The 15,330-nt window shown below is 39.8% G+C and overlaps 1 protein-coding gene across 1 annotated transcript in view; it reads right to left on the bottom strand.

Annotated features, from left to right (window-relative positions):
• Positions 1-6,409: 6,409 nt before the first annotated feature.
• gramd4a (GRAM domain containing 4a) overlaps positions 6,410-15,330 on the bottom strand; it is a 46,470-nt gene continuing 37,549 nt past the window's right edge. The window contains exons 8-18 of the mRNA XM_037695936.1: positions 14,502-14,593; positions 13,094-13,142; positions 12,945-13,016; positions 12,817-12,860; positions 12,624-12,733; positions 11,579-11,733; positions 9,418-9,562; positions 9,236-9,329; positions 8,150-8,240; positions 6,828-6,896; positions 6,410-6,688 (exon numbers count right to left, since the gene is read on the bottom strand). Coding sequence (XP_037551864.1) covers positions 6,578-6,688; positions 6,828-6,896; positions 8,150-8,240; positions 9,236-9,329; positions 9,418-9,562; positions 11,579-11,733; positions 12,624-12,733; positions 12,817-12,860; positions 12,945-13,016; positions 13,094-13,142; positions 14,502-14,593 — 1,032 coding nt within the window. The 3' untranslated portion in view covers positions 6,410-6,577. The remainder of the gene's footprint in view (positions 6,689-6,827; positions 6,897-8,149; positions 8,241-9,235; positions 9,330-9,417; positions 9,563-11,578; positions 11,734-12,623; positions 12,734-12,816; positions 12,861-12,944; positions 13,017-13,093; positions 13,143-14,501; positions 14,594-15,330) is intronic.

Raw genomic sequence — 15,330 nt, 5'->3', positions numbered from 1 at the left:
AGTTTAAGTAAAATATTTAATGAACTTAACATTTTTTTTTTAAATATAACTCACAGAAAGTAATAATTGAATGAACATATGCAACTGAATAATTTTTAGATTTAACCGGATTTAAAATGGCCGCTACAGCTAATTGACCTTTGGCTGATGCAAAATGGTCAAGTCGATTTTACACGAGAATATTTGGTGTGGTAGTAGCTGAGAGTGATCCCCAACACAGCTCTAACAGATTAAATTACATCGATTTGGAATGAACCATTGAAGTCAACCCTGTCTGTTAGCAAAATAACTCATGAATCACAAAATGGATCTTAATGAAAGTATCAGGAAGTAATCATTTCATGTACATCTTTAACGTAAATTAAAGATGGCTGCCAGAATTATTTAACGGTAGCAAAACGCCAAAATGGCTATAGCAGTCAGTTTTAAAAATGATGAGCTAAAATTCACCATAGTAGTAGCTGAGAGTCCTCCCCAACTCATACTTTGGGAAGGATTAGAGGACATCTTGTCTGAAAGCCTGTAAGGAGCCAGAAAATATGCATTCCTTCAGTTGATCCTTGAATCTGTGCAGAAAACATTTGATCTCGTCTTGACGGTGTCTTCATCCTTCAGATCGATTCCAGTGGATGCTTCACCTCTATTGTATTTTTTTTGAAAAAGCCTAAAAACTGGATTTAAATTACTCTGAATTCAAACTGTGCTGTCAGCAGGAATGTGGAAAAGACTGTATGTAGAGACTAACAAAAAAAAATAGCTGAAGAAGTTCCTAACTGGAAAGTTCCGAGTCAAAAAGCAAAACATTTCTTTGATTTCTATCCTCATAAATTCTTTGAATGTTTTTTTTTTTTTTTTTAAGGAGAAACAAAAACTACAAATTTAAGAACTACAAAAACTTTTGTCAGAGGACTGAGCTCCTAAACCTGATTCAACTGTGGAAAAGGGAGTTTCAGGTGATTTGAGCCTGCATGCTGCCCTCGTGTGGTGGAGGAGGTGAACTGCAGCTCAGACTTTTAACAGGAACCTTGAAATTCAAGCAGAGACGTGATGGTATCATAAACTCATTTTCTTAAATTAAAATAAAAAGTACATCACAATCTTTTACAACAAACATGTTTTTCTTTCTTTCAAAAACTCCATGTTTCTTTCTCGCTGTACATTTAAATCATAATGGGTACAAATTCCTCTGAAATAACAGAACGAGACTAAAAGCGACCATTATAGCCGCCGTCACAAATGGCTGAGGACTGCAGCGTCTCCTATAAAATAAATCACAAACAACCGACCGTGCACTCCTGACTGACGTCTTTGTGCACATCGAGTCGGACAATTAATCTGTGATTTGATCAAAGTGATGCAGGAGCCCTGGAGATTATCGATGTGCATCACTTGGATGTTGGAATGCTTCATTAAAAAAAAACACTTCATTAACGAACACTGACACACAGGACGTCAAACCAAACTCCGCTTCTGACTAAACCCCTGCTTCATTTAGTCGTTTACCATCCTTTCAAAATAAAACACTGCTTCTGACTAAACCCCTGCTTCATTTAGTCGTTTACCATCCTTTCAAAATAAAACTCGCACCTGCTTTCAGATCAGTTAAAAACTGAAAACGTTTCTGCAGAAACATTTAACTAAACGGGCTTAAAGCGATAGTTCAAATCTTTCCAAGCATAGTTCTGTGTTGAGGTTATAAATAATCAATATCTTACCTGTTCAAGATAGAAAATTAGAATTCAAAAATATTAACGTCAAATGCCAATTTAAACGTTTATAACAGTCGATGTCTCGTTGCACTGTTTTCCCAGCAGAACAATACAACATTATCACAGGAAGTGCTACAGCTGGCTGCTGCTGCTGCTATTTGTGCTCGGGAAGAACGACAAGATTTGATGTAAATGACTAACACTAAATTTGTAGTGAAACGTTTATAAAACAGATTTTGCATAAACTCCTTGGAGATTTGTTTAAGATGGAAGAGCTGCACAATATATCGTAAATTTAGCCATTTGCAATACAAATATCACAACTTTAAATTAGACACGACTACTTCTAAAGTAAAGATTAGTTAATCAAACGCTGCACCCACTCACTTAAATACCAACACACGGGGAGTTGAGCGCCTAATAACACGTGTTTATCGTAACCGATACGGTCACGGCAATATTAAATAATATTGTTATCGTGGATGTCATAGTTGTGCAGCCCAGTCTTGGCTAAGCTAGGACTAGTCGTTAGCTCGTCAATCTGGTCAAAACAATGCATTTCTTTAAAACTGACATCAGGTAAACATCTACCTACAACAATTAAGATATTTTTTATAACCTTTGCACAGGACTAGTGAATAAACTGTGAAAAGCAGTGCTGTTATTTCAGCTCAACCCGTCTGCTCGTCCTTAAACGAGTGATTTTGCTCAACTTTCTCATCAGAATAACTAAATTTAACCGTTTAAATGCTGAAATACTGCATTAGTTTCACCGTGGAGGACCCAGTCTTCACCGCTCCACAGTCAAAGGAGCTCAAACCGAGCGATTTAAAAATACGTTTGACAGCTTCCTGTAAACATGAGGCAGAACATGGCAGACACAAATCAAAAAGTTTTGGCAAAACAAACAAAAAAACAAAAAAAAAACCTTGATACATTCTGTTTATCACGGTCTTGGGACGAATCAGGCTCTAAAAGGCAAAATAAAAGCTTCAGAATAGAGACGACAGATTTTACCCTGCTTGCACGTCTGACAGGCAAAAACAAAAAGCCACATTTGGGAAGGCAACAAAAAATAAAACTCACATTTCAAAAGCGTTCAAGTCTAAACTGGTCAGCTGCGACTCTGTCAGCTTCATATCCAGTGGACTCAGACTGAGGTCGAGAGAAGTCTTGACATTTTCAGAGTAAAAGGGCAGAAAATCCCAGTCTTCTGCCTTACAGGGTCTGAAGTGGTCACTCGGCTAAATACCTTTTTTTTTTTTTTAACCAGAATCAAAGAATATGTCAAGGTTTCCCTTTAAACTACGGTGGCCCTGAGGTGTAAATGAACATCTGAAGAAAACAGAATCATATTTGAAAAAAATGAAATTACAAAAAACAACAAAAACACAACATTTGAAAAAACAGAATTACAGATGAACAAAAAGGAATTACATTAAGCCAAAGCGGAAGTGGACAGAATCACATTTGAAAAAACTGAATTGCGTTCAGCCAAAGCGGAAGTGGTCGAAGTGGAAGTGGCCAAAGCGGAAGTGGCCAGAATCACATTTGAAAAAACTGAATTAAATTAAGTGGTTTATATTAAGTCTTTATTAAAAATAAAAAATAAAAGCAAACACTGTTGGGCTTAATTTAGTTCCGTTTTTTTCTAATGTGATCCCGGCCACTTCCGCTTTGGCTACTTCCGCTTTGGCTTAATGTAATTCCATTTTTTCAAATGTGATTCTGTTTTTTCAAACGTGTTTTTTTTTCCCCGCCAAATTTAATTTAGGTTTTTGAAATGTGATTCCGGCCACTTCCGCTTCGGCCACTTGCGCTTTGGCTTAATGTAATTCAGTTTTTTTCAAATGTAATTCTGTTTTTGCAAATGTGGTTCTGACCACTTCCGCTTTGGCCACTTGCGCTTCGGCCACTTGCGCTTCGGCCACTTGCGCTTCGGCCACTTGCGCTTCGGCTTAATGTAATTCAGTTTTGTTCAAATGTAATTCTGTTTTTTCAAATGTTGTGTTATTTCAAATTTAATTATTTTTTTTTTCCAAATGTTCATTTACACCCCAGGACCACCGTATTAAACAGATTTAGACGAAACAAAAGGAAGCTTGTGCGAGTCTGGGTCTCTAAAAAACACTAAAGTGTCTGATGTGGTTTGGCATTAAGTTTCTACACGTCGAGCCGCTCTGCAAAGAGCAAAAATCCAGCTTTAAGAGAACCGTGCTTTAAAATAAACCGACGCTTTATCCACCCTAAACACTCCTGCTTCAAAGCATACGGACCTAAAAGACAAAAGGAAACGGAGGTTAGCCTTCGACAATAAATCCCGTCAGGTTTTACCGTCCGAGCAGCAGCTGGGATCAGTCTGTCGACCAGCAGCGTGAACACAGAAGCAGCTTGCATCGATGAGATGAAGCATTCAAAAGAAACGAGTCGGCAGTTTCAGGTAAAATGCAGGTAAAGTGCGAAACGAATACCAGCAGCGTGAAGAAAACTGCGCACAGCCCGACTCGAGGCTTCAACTAACGGCTAAAGTTTCTTACTCCAAACTTTTGTCAAGAAACAGAAGCAGCTCCAGGCGGCTGATTTACACCGAGAACCACAGAGCCCTTAATGTTGCAGCTCACAACGGTTGGAAAGTTGGATTATACAAAAAAAATCTATTGAAATGACATTTTTCAGACGAGCAACAAGACTCCAAGCTGAGGAATAAATTCAGTTGGAACTCCAAACTGGGCTTCATTTAGCTTAAAAATGACAGAAAACTGCACCGAGCCTCTGGTTTGGTGCCAAACCACAAACGACAGACAGGAAGTGCCACAGAGAACACAGGAGTTGTGACTGTTCCACTTGGTCCTTCGTAGTCACCTGAGCTGCTGCTTAAATGATGCCGCACCCTGAATTGATCTTCACGAACAACAAAACCTCAGTGGCGTCCCTCAGGGGGCTGTACCGACACCTTATCAAAAGGTTTGAGGCTTTAAAGGCTGAACATGAATAAGATGGACGGTGCACCATCAGCGCGTTCGTTCTGATTTGAATCACAAATCCAACTACTGGTCGAAACAAGAGCGGTGTAGATAAACTGTTATACAGTAGTCCCTCTATACTTCGCTGTTCTTTTATCACGGACTCACTCTATCGCGGTTTTTCAAAATAAGACTGGACATGACAATTGGCTGATTGATGGATGAGACGCACAATCAGCTTGGAATTTTTATTTAAAATAAATTATTTTAAATTATTTAGCACAGATGTGCAGCCCACACTGCAGGATAAACTTCCTGCTGCAGCTGATCAGCTGTTCTCTGTGCAGAGCGGAGAAGTGGGCGTGGCCAAGAGCGCTTGCAGGTGTCAGAGAGCAGCGGAGGCAGGGAGCTGAAATCATGACATGCTGTGCTCTTTAAGAGCGTTTACAGTTTAGAAACATTGTTTAGAATATTGCAAGAGTGTGGGAAGGGGTCAAAACACCTAAAATAAACTACTACTACTACTTGTACTACTATTCCTACTTCGTACTTTTTCACTTATCGCGGGGCTTCAAGGTACGGATCCCCTCCGATAAACGAGGGACTACTGTACTCACGTGACTGTGATGTTTTGGGATGAAAAGTAAAAAACTTCGGACAGGTGCAACCATTTTGTAGTTTCCTTTAAATAAGCCTATACTCTAATGCCAGTCAAAAAACTACATTACCCAGAAGCCAACAGTGCTCCCAGCTGCAGTTTCTGCCAAACGGAGGGAAAGTTTTGCAAAGAAAGTAAATTACGTTATTAAGCTCGCAGAACTGGCAGGAAAGTCAGAGATAATCCTGAAGCTTAATATATATATATATGTAAAAATATATATAAATACTAAAATAAATATAGCGTTCCTACTTCACGTTTTTTTACGTATCACATGAGTGTGTGGAACGTAACCATTACAATAATCCAGGGACTACTGTACAGCAATCTATAGCAATGGTTCGGACAAGCAATGACCTTGTAGAACCTTTGGCTTTGATTTGTGACCTTGACCTTAGAGCTGAGGTGATGAAAAAACGATGCGACAGTTTACGGACGGACGTGTAAAAAATAAAATTAAAATTAAAATCCGCTGTCTGATCGACTGCAACGGCTGATATTTAATCTAATCGCCCAGCCTTAGTTGAAATGTGAAAATGTGACCCCCCCCCCCCCCCCCGTATCTAAATGGCAGTCAGAGTTGTGCTCGTGTCTTGGACCGAACCGGCAGCTGTGCGTCTACAAAAGGCTCTTTGTTACAAAAACAGAACGAAACAAGGCAGAAGGTTTCCACAGACCGTGCACGCCAACCAACAGAAGCTGAACTTTTCTCTAAAGCCGACGTCGCCGAAGCCTTTGAAAGGAATTACACAGTAAACTAAGAAAAAGGCATTTTCACAGTTAATTACACACATCCAGAAAAATAAGACGCCTACAGTTTGTGCTGGCCAGAACGCACCAGTTTAACGTGATGGTTTTACTTTAGCCGTTCCTAAACGTGTTTTTCTTTACGATAGTCGTCTCATTTCCAGGTTGAGAGCTCCTTTGAGTCTTCCCACCTCGTCAGACTCCACCCGGGTGAAAAAATAAGTGAAAATTTGAGCCACAGAACACACGTTCACACATGCAAACACAGAAACGAGTAATCCAGCGTGTCCGTTGGTCTGTGAGGTCTCAGAGGAGAGCCAGCTCCTCTGCAGCCCCTCTGATTGATAAAAACTGATTCTCAGTCCTTCAGGATCTCCTCCGGTTTAAAGCGCAGTAGCCACCTGCTGAAGACGTCGTTCAGGAAGCTACACCCGTCACCAGAGGAAGGAGGAGGCTCTCTGCCTGAGTTTTCAGCCCCGCTGTGGAGGAGAGCTGGCAGTCTAAAGCTCAGCGCTGACCGGCGGTTTGGAGGTGGTCATGATCTTCATGTACTGAGTGAAGATCGTCTCGAAAGCCTCGTCTCGGTGGATCATGGCACCGAACACCAACGGCTGGAGGAGACACAGCAATTATCAAAGATATGGTCCCACAACGGTTCAGCTTTCAGATGTTTTTACGCAGCTTTTCTACAGAGACCGCCTGACATTTTAAACAAGTGTTTTCTATCCAGCGCAGAACAACGATCTGTACCTTCTGTGTGGAAGGAGTGGCTATAGAGATGCCCATACCACTTCCAGGCAGGACTGACAAGACTTTATACTGCGAAGGACAAAATTAAACATGATTAGCTTAACTGAACCAGTATACAACCAGAGCCAAATATAAATGAACAGTGTCTTTAGTTTTTATTTTGGCTGCTCCCTTTGGAATCTTCAAGGGTTCCCAACCCTGGTCCTTGAGGAACCCCATCCTGCATGTTTCTGTTGTTTTTCTGCTCCGACACACTTGGTTTTAATTAATGGGTGATTAACAGGCTTCTGCAGAACACGAAGAAGTAATTAAATCACTGAATCAGATGTGTCGGAGCAGAGAAACAATTACAACATGCAGGATGGTGTTCCTCAAGGATCACAGTTGGGAACCACTGCTTTAATGTCAACATGGTGGAAAGGCTTGTCCCTCAAACCTCCTCTGTCACATCAATCCTGTACATATCCTCCTGAATCATCTCTGCAGTCGTTTTTCCTCCACTCTCCACTTTTCCACATTTTCGTCAGCGTATCCGTAGTCAGGTTGCCATGGCAACAGGTCCAGGAGGAATACTCAGACATCTCTCTCCCCAACTGCTCCCGGGGGATCCCAGTGTTCCCAGGCCAGGGAGAACATATAATCCCGTCGGTGAGTTCTGGATTAGCCCTGAAGTCTCCTCCCAGTGGGACGTGCCTGGAAAACCTCCAGAGAGAGGAGCCCAGGAGGCGTCCTAATCAGTGAGACAGCTGAGGTGAGGAGTCTACTCTAAACTCCCCCAGATAATGGAGCTCCTAACAGTCTCTCTAAGACTTAACCCAGTAACCTTACAGAAGCAGCTCACTTCAGGCGCTTGCTTCCTCCTCTGCAGAACTGCCACCATACTGTGATGGAGGAGTTGCAGTACTCCCATGATCCCGTGGGCTCATTTATCTTTGGCATTAGCTCCTGGTAGGACCACCGATGGCAAACCAGCCTCTGTCGAGTAGGACTGATTTGAAGCTCGTTTTGAATTAGGATCTCGACGTGTTTAACTCCTGGCTCACAGTTAAAACTCAGCTGCCTTCAATGTTTCTTCTCCATTCAGCTTTACTGTCAGACCCGTCTCCCTCTTACTCATATATATGAACTTTGTCTTGTTTTACTATCTTTCATTTGTTTAAAGAGTAAACCTCTGCCTCTCCAGACTCTCTTCCACTTGCTCTCTACCTTCATTACAGATCGCAACATCGTCTGCATACAGTACAAGTCACATAATCTATTAACAATAGACCTAAAGCATGTAATGCTACAAACAAGCTAGAAGTTAATTTTCTTCAGGATACCTTTTGGATATCTGTGATGTCCATCAGTTTGATCACTTTGTTCTTCTTGGAGGAGCCAGATCTGGAGCTGGAGCTCTCAAAGCAAAGGTTACTGACAGAGAAAGAAACGAGCGACATTCAAACATCAGTTATCTTTCTCCTCTGACAGATCTGAGGATCAAACTTACAGTGCCTTGCGAGAGTTTCCACGTCTCTTTAACTTTTCCACATTTCATACGTCACAACCACAAACTTCAGTCTTTTACTGGGATGCTTATGGGAGCAACACAAAGTAGTGGGTAATTGTGAAGTGGAAGGTAAATGATGAATGTTTTTTGAAAAGTGAATTTTGTTACAAAACATTAGGGTTCAAACAGCACCAAGAAGGGATGCACGATATTATCGGCATGGCATCGGTATCGCGTATTAGCGATAAAATTAAATATCGGATATTGGCCAGTCCCTCAAAATAACTCCAATATAAAAGGCGCTGTTTTTGTATGACAACCCAGTGACCAGGAGATTTGAGCTGATCATTAAGATTGTATAACCACGTATTGTGCTTCTGCTTTAAGTTAGTTTTTAATAAAAAAAAAACTGTCAAGTTTATCTATTAATGCACTACTACTTATGCACTTTTCACTTGTCGCTTGTGAACAGGTTGAGTTTAGATTTGTGCAAATTTACACATTTTCACTGAGTGTTGTCATTGTGTTGGAGAGAGTAAATGTCAGGAATAAAATTGACATTAAACATAAACCAAGTTGAAGTGTTGCATCATTTTCAACCCCCTTTTTGGCATCTGCATTTGGAAGCAGGCCAAAGTGACAAAGACCATGCTGAATAATGTAGTATGTTAATTCCACAGCAGAGAAAGCTATGAGGTCTCTGTAAGTAGGTCTAGGAAAAAAAATATTAATATTGGTATCAGATATCGGCCAAAAATCCAATATCGTGCATCTCTAATGAAGACCAAGGAACACAGTGGCCTGGTCAGAGATAAAGCTGCTGAGGAGTTAAAAGCTGATTATAAAACATTAACCCAAGCTTACTTTGATGTTTGTGGTTGTAACGTGACAAAATGTTTGACTACGTCTGAGAGCTTACTTTTCTGTGACGTACAGAACTCCGTTCCTGATGTAGTCTGTGGGCATCTTCCTGTCTCTGTTAATCAGACAGCACCTCCAGCCGTTCTCGCACACTGACAAGAAACAGTACCACACACTTCAGTGTTAATGCTTGCGCTGAACGCAGATTTGTATTTTCAGAGTTGTAGCGTCCCTCCTCACCCGCCAGAGGGCGCTCTGACTCCGGCAGGTTGAAGATCTCATGGAAGACTCCCTTCTTGGCGCTGTGAGAGCGACCCGTCTCCTCCTCTCTGCTCACACCAGAGGGGACAGTAACGAGGCTGCTCCGTGACACCACTGGCTGAACCTGGGGGGCAGAGGGGATGGAAAAGAAACGGGAACGGGGGAAAAAAAACAAACATACAAGACACCAAAAAGCAAAAAAGTCCACGGAGAAGAAATAAGGGGACAAAGAAAGAGAGAGAGGGAGAAACGGGTCACATCTCTTTAAGAAGCTCCTTTTATCCCCAGGTGGTAAAACCTAAAACAGCTCCTACATCACAACATGGTTCAAAGCGTCATTCCCTCAGCATCCGTAACAGAAAGAAGACAAACCCCCAACAAATATAGTTTGTGTACAATTAAATTATTATTATTTTTTAAATAAATACACTTGTTTACATTCTTGGACAAATATACTTCCAAAAATATGGTTCATTCTACATAAAAACTAATTTCACTGCAATCAACTACAGAACTAAAAGCAACAACACTTCAGGGTTTATTAGTGTTTGTAAAGAGGAATGGGGGGGGGGGGTGTAAATGAGCTAATGAGGAATGTAATTAACTTCTCAGTAAACAAACTAAATCAGGGGATCACAAATGTCTCCAGTGATTGTAAGATTAAGTCTCAGACACAAACCGTACTGCATAAAGCACACATCCACCAACTATTATACAGCCATCTATAGCAGTGGCCCGCACAAGCAAAGACCTTGTAGAACCGTTGACCTTGATTTGTGACCTTGACCTTAGAGCTGGGGTGATAAGATTACACGGTATGTTATCTAGTTGTGGTACAAATATGTTTTGTTAAATTTTCTTGAGTGGATCAGAAGTTAAGGGCAGACAAGAGAACGTTTGGAATATGGAGACTATACAATACGTCCTTTCGATGGGCGTATAAAACTATAACCTACGTCTGTCACGATAAATTTTGCTGGGCGATTAATTGTCTCAGAAATTATTGTGAAAAACGATAATATTGTTTAAAATTTGACAATAATTAGTAATTATTGTCAAATTTAAGAAGAAATGGTGGTGATTTTTTGTGTGTAGTACATTTTTTTGACCACCAGATGACAGTGTAAGACTGTTTGAACCGAAGGATGGATAGTGAGGGGGCGAGCAGCGTTTCTACAAAAAATGGGAGGAAGGCCTCTTGACGTGACATGGGCCGTCTTTCCTTCCTTTTTTTTCAGTTCTCAAAATGGTGGACGCTCGGTGTGGTTTGAGCTCTTTAGCATAGCATTTTTCACACAAAGCTTTAAATAAAAAAAAATCAGTAAACAAGTTCTCAGCTTCTTTTTGCAGAGATAAATAACATTTTAGACGAAGGCACGGGTTTCAACAGTAAATTTTGGAGCTTCGACAAGCGGAGGTTTTTTCAGGTCGGCCTGTTAGCTTAACTCGTAGCCTAGCGTCTCAGCTTAGCTGCTTTTAACCGTCCGAAAACAAGATTTTGGACGGTTAAAATGGATTTTAAAGAGAAAGAGAGGGGTCAGTTAGGAGCACCGGAGTTGAGCCTTTTGTCATCCAGTGTCTTCAGTAGAAAGAGAGACATGAAGAAACAATTCATTCATTCATTCGTTCATTCAACCTAAAATAACGATAAAGCCAATAAATGGAAATGAGGTCGATAATTTTCATTCATCACGCGATTAATTGATTTATTGTTCATCGCGACAGACCTAAACGTTACTATAATGTTGGAAATTTAAGAAGCAAAGGACATTTTTGATCTGTTAACTAACACACACACACGCTTTGAGGTGTGGGGCACCTGAAAGCAGAAGGGGAACCAAAGGGACACACATCAGAAGCACCTACCTTCTCAGTGCAGGAAAGCTGAGAGAGAAACAACAGAACACACCTGTGACACACACACACACACACACACACACATGAAACGCACAAACAGCCAGTGGCTCGGTGTGATGTTTTAAAGAGAGGAGGGGTGACATTTTGGTACTTTATTGATTCCTTTGCTCTTCTGTGTGAGGGGTGGATTGGACATGAAAGACCCCCCTGTCACCTGCAGCTCAGTCTGACTAACAGTTTAGAGTTAGTCGTTTTTTTAAAGTAGGTTTGTTGGTCTCCTTACCCGGCGTGACACAGTGGCGTTGGTCCTCTCTTTGAGCTGGGGGTCTGTGGGGAGGCTGTTCCACACGATGTAAGGCGTGTCATACTTATCCCGGAGCTTTGGGCAGCTCTTAAACAGGAAGTCTATGATGAAGAACTTGATGCCAGCGTAAACACCTACGGGGAGGAGGAAATAAACAGGAAGAGAGGGAGAAAAACATTTTAATGATGTGAGACGTCATGATCACTTCCTCTTCTGAACTTGCAAAATGTGTTAATATTTAAAAAAAACAGCTAAGTCAGGTCCTCTGGACAGTTTATTTGTTGAAACGTTTTGTCTTTCATCAGTCCGAGGAGCCGCAACAAACTCAGTCTTATAAATAGCACCTTCACATAGGGGGTCAAACAGTTTGATGGTGAGAAGATGGTTTCTGGAGTCCACCCTCTCCCCCGTCGACTCGTCTGAGGCAGCCATGACCAAAGCGGTTCAAACATCAAAGATCTGACTTAACTTTGTTTTTTTTAAACCTGGATTATTGAGCATGAACTCTGATGTTTTGACCTTGTCCGTGACCTTTAAACATGAAGAATTTTGTTTCATCTCCACCACTTTATGATGGAGCTGAACTTTGTTTTGTTGTTTTTTGTCAGTGTGTATATCCCGTCTTTCTCCAGCCAGACACCGAATCTAAAACCAAACTGAACCACAAAACTACGACTTGTGCATTAAAACTAAATCACATGGTGGTTTTTGACGTAGTTATTACAGTTTGTTCTTTTATTTACAGTAAAACAGAAAAGGTTCAACAGATATAACTTTGGGTCAACAGTTATTTTTATGCCTCGAGCATCCTGCTGGAAAATCTGAGCCAACAATTATCCAGGGACACCTACCGGTAGTTTACGAGATAAAGTGGCAGCTGATATTATCAGAGAAGCAGCTAAAGAGCTGCCTCTCTCAGGGAGGAGAGTGCCGTGTGTGTCGACTGAACCAGGTCTGCGAACATTCAGGGTCCCACGGCTGCACGTAGCCAATGTTTGATTAGGAAAATTAAAAAGATCCTTACCGATCATGAAGCCCAGCAGCTTGTACGGCAGCACGCAGGAGGAGATGAAAGCCACCCACAGGCAGATGTAAAGCTTCCTGGTGCTCTCGGGCTGCACCCACATGAACAGGCTGCAACACAAACACAAGTCCAGCTTTTTAATAATGGACGCAGTGCTCTTAGGTGAAAAGTAAAGAAACTCTTAAAAACTTACTTTTTTATTTTCTCCAGTACATCAGACATTTTCCCAAAGAGGTTCTGCCAAGAGTTGAAACAAGATTTTTATTTTTTTTTTCATGTTCGTTCTTGAATTTGAGAATTTGAGTTAAACTTTTTTCGTACCTGTGCTTTCTGTGCAACATCAAGTACGAGCTGAAACTTCTCAGATACAGTCAGGTCTTCTTTTGGAGGCTCCTGTTTAAAACGAACAAAGTCAAACGTAAATGTAACATCATGAGCCCGTTCTGGTCCAGGAAGCATCGTTTTCATACCATGGGTTCAGACACTTCAGGCACAATGCTCCACTGGATCCTCCAACCTCTGAGAAAACGAAACGATAAGATGAAACTAGAGAAAACACACTTCCTGTGAACATGCAGAGTGCATTGCTGAAAGCTGCTGAAAAGGTTTCGTCTCTGAACTGTTCAATCTGAGCAGCTATTTGCTGAAAGCAGAAAAAAAAAGCCAAAATGTGAAGAGAAAGCTGAAAAAAGAAGAAATGAATAGAACTTGTGGAAATAGGCAGAGAACGACTGAATAGATCACAAAAAAATGTGAAATTATCCAAAAAGAAACTGAAATAAGCAGGAAAAGCTGAAATTAGCAACAACAACAAAAAAGTAGCTATAAAAGTAAATTAGCAGAAACATTGAAAGGGGCATAAAAAGTGGAAATTATTTCAAAGAAACACAAAAGGTTGAAATGAGCAAAAAATAGAAAAATGCTGACATTAGCTAATACTACCTAAAATATAGCTGAAATTAGAAAAAAAAGAGCTGAAAAGGTAAAACTGAAAAAGTTTAAATTAGTTGAAAATCATAAAAAGTGAATATTAGCAAAAATACATGAATAAATAAACACTAGAAGAGGGTTAACATTTGCTGAAAAATACCTAAAATGTATCTGAAATGAGCAGAAAAAGAAAAACAAGGTAAAAAGATTAAATAAAAAAGTTGAAATTATTTGAAAATCATAAAAAGTGAAAATTAGCAAAAATAGATAAACAGAAGAAAAAGAGCTCAAATTAGCTGGACAATACCTAAAATGTAGCTGCAAGTAGCAGAAAAAAAGCTTAAATTAGCAAAAACGTAAGTGAAAAAATAAAATTTAAAAAAGTTGACATTCTCTGAAAATCAAAAGTTAAAATTATCAAAAATACACAAACAGCAGAAAAGAGCTAAAATTAGCTGAAAACTACCTAAAATGTAGCTGAAACAGCAGAAGAAAGCTTTTAGTAGAAAGAAGCTGAAAGAAGAAAAACAGCTTAAACTGAAATGAGCAGATAGGAGCTGAAGGAAGCTGAAATTAGCACAAAGAAGCTGAACCAGAAGAAAAGCTGAATTGAGCAGTAAAGATAATAAACAGCACAAAGGCTCTGAAGGAACCGAAGAGCTCCATTTATGTTTAGTGAGAATAAACATGGCTGAAAAAGCTCGATATTCCAAAAAGCAAAAATTGCACAAATACCAAGCATCATAACAGGAATGTCCTGACTGAGCTGAACTTTTCGATACATGAATCGTTGAAACAAACGCAAACAAATTACGTGCCAAACGACGAAAGAAAAGTGGATCTCAATAGTGTGAATGTTTTTTTATTAACCAACAAAACATGGACATTACGAAACCCAGCCTGGTAGATTCTGATCTTAGACATAAACTGAATCAGACGTTTTCTTACCTGGCGATGAGGTAATTTAAGGACAAGCGCAGAATGGCCAGGAAGAGGAACATGGGAACGGCCCAACCATGCCACGCAGCATTCATGTAGATCTACAGTCAGAGGGAACGCTTGGTTTATTGATCACTTTCAGCAGCGTTACAGGATCAGCGTCAGTAATGGTGCGGACAGAAGCAGTCGTTGATGGAGACTCATTTATTCACGCTGTAAGACAACTCCTGATTTCTTAGACACTCCTTCAATGCATATCGCCCGTCAGCGAACAGACAAAAGAACACGTATTTCTGTTCTAATTACAAGGCCTGTCATGATAACAAATTTTGCCGGGTGATTGTCTCAGAAATTATTGCGATAAACGATAATATTGTGTGAAATTTGACAGTAATTAGTAAGTATTGTCAAATATTTATTGACAATAATTAGCAAGTATTGTCAAATATTTATTGACAATAATTAGGAAGTTTTGTCAAATATTTATTCAAAGTAATTAGTAAATATTGTCAAATATTTATTGACAATAATTAGCAAGTATAGTCAAATATTTATTGACAATAATTAGCAAGTATTGTCAAATATTTATTGACAATAATTAGCAAGTATTGTCAAATATTATTGACAATAATTAGTACGTATAGTCAAATATTTATTGACAGTAATTAGTACGTATAGTCAAATATTTATTGACAATAATTAGTAAGTAGTCAAATATTATTGACAATAATTAGTAAGTATTGCCAAATATTTATTGACAATAATTACTAAGTATTGTCAAATATTATTGACAATAATTAGCAAGTATTGTCAAATATTATTGTCAATAATTAGTCAT

The sequence above is a fragment of the Nematolebias whitei genome, chromosome 22, assembly GCF_014905685.2.
Source record: "Nematolebias whitei isolate Nwh7 chromosome 22, NemWhi1, whole genome shotgun sequence".
NCBI classification, from domain to species: Eukaryota; Metazoa; Chordata; class Actinopteri; order Cyprinodontiformes; family Rivulidae; genus Nematolebias; species Nematolebias whitei.
The sequence above is the reverse complement of the archived record's forward strand: the minus strand, read 5'-3'. Positions and strand labels throughout refer to the sequence as shown.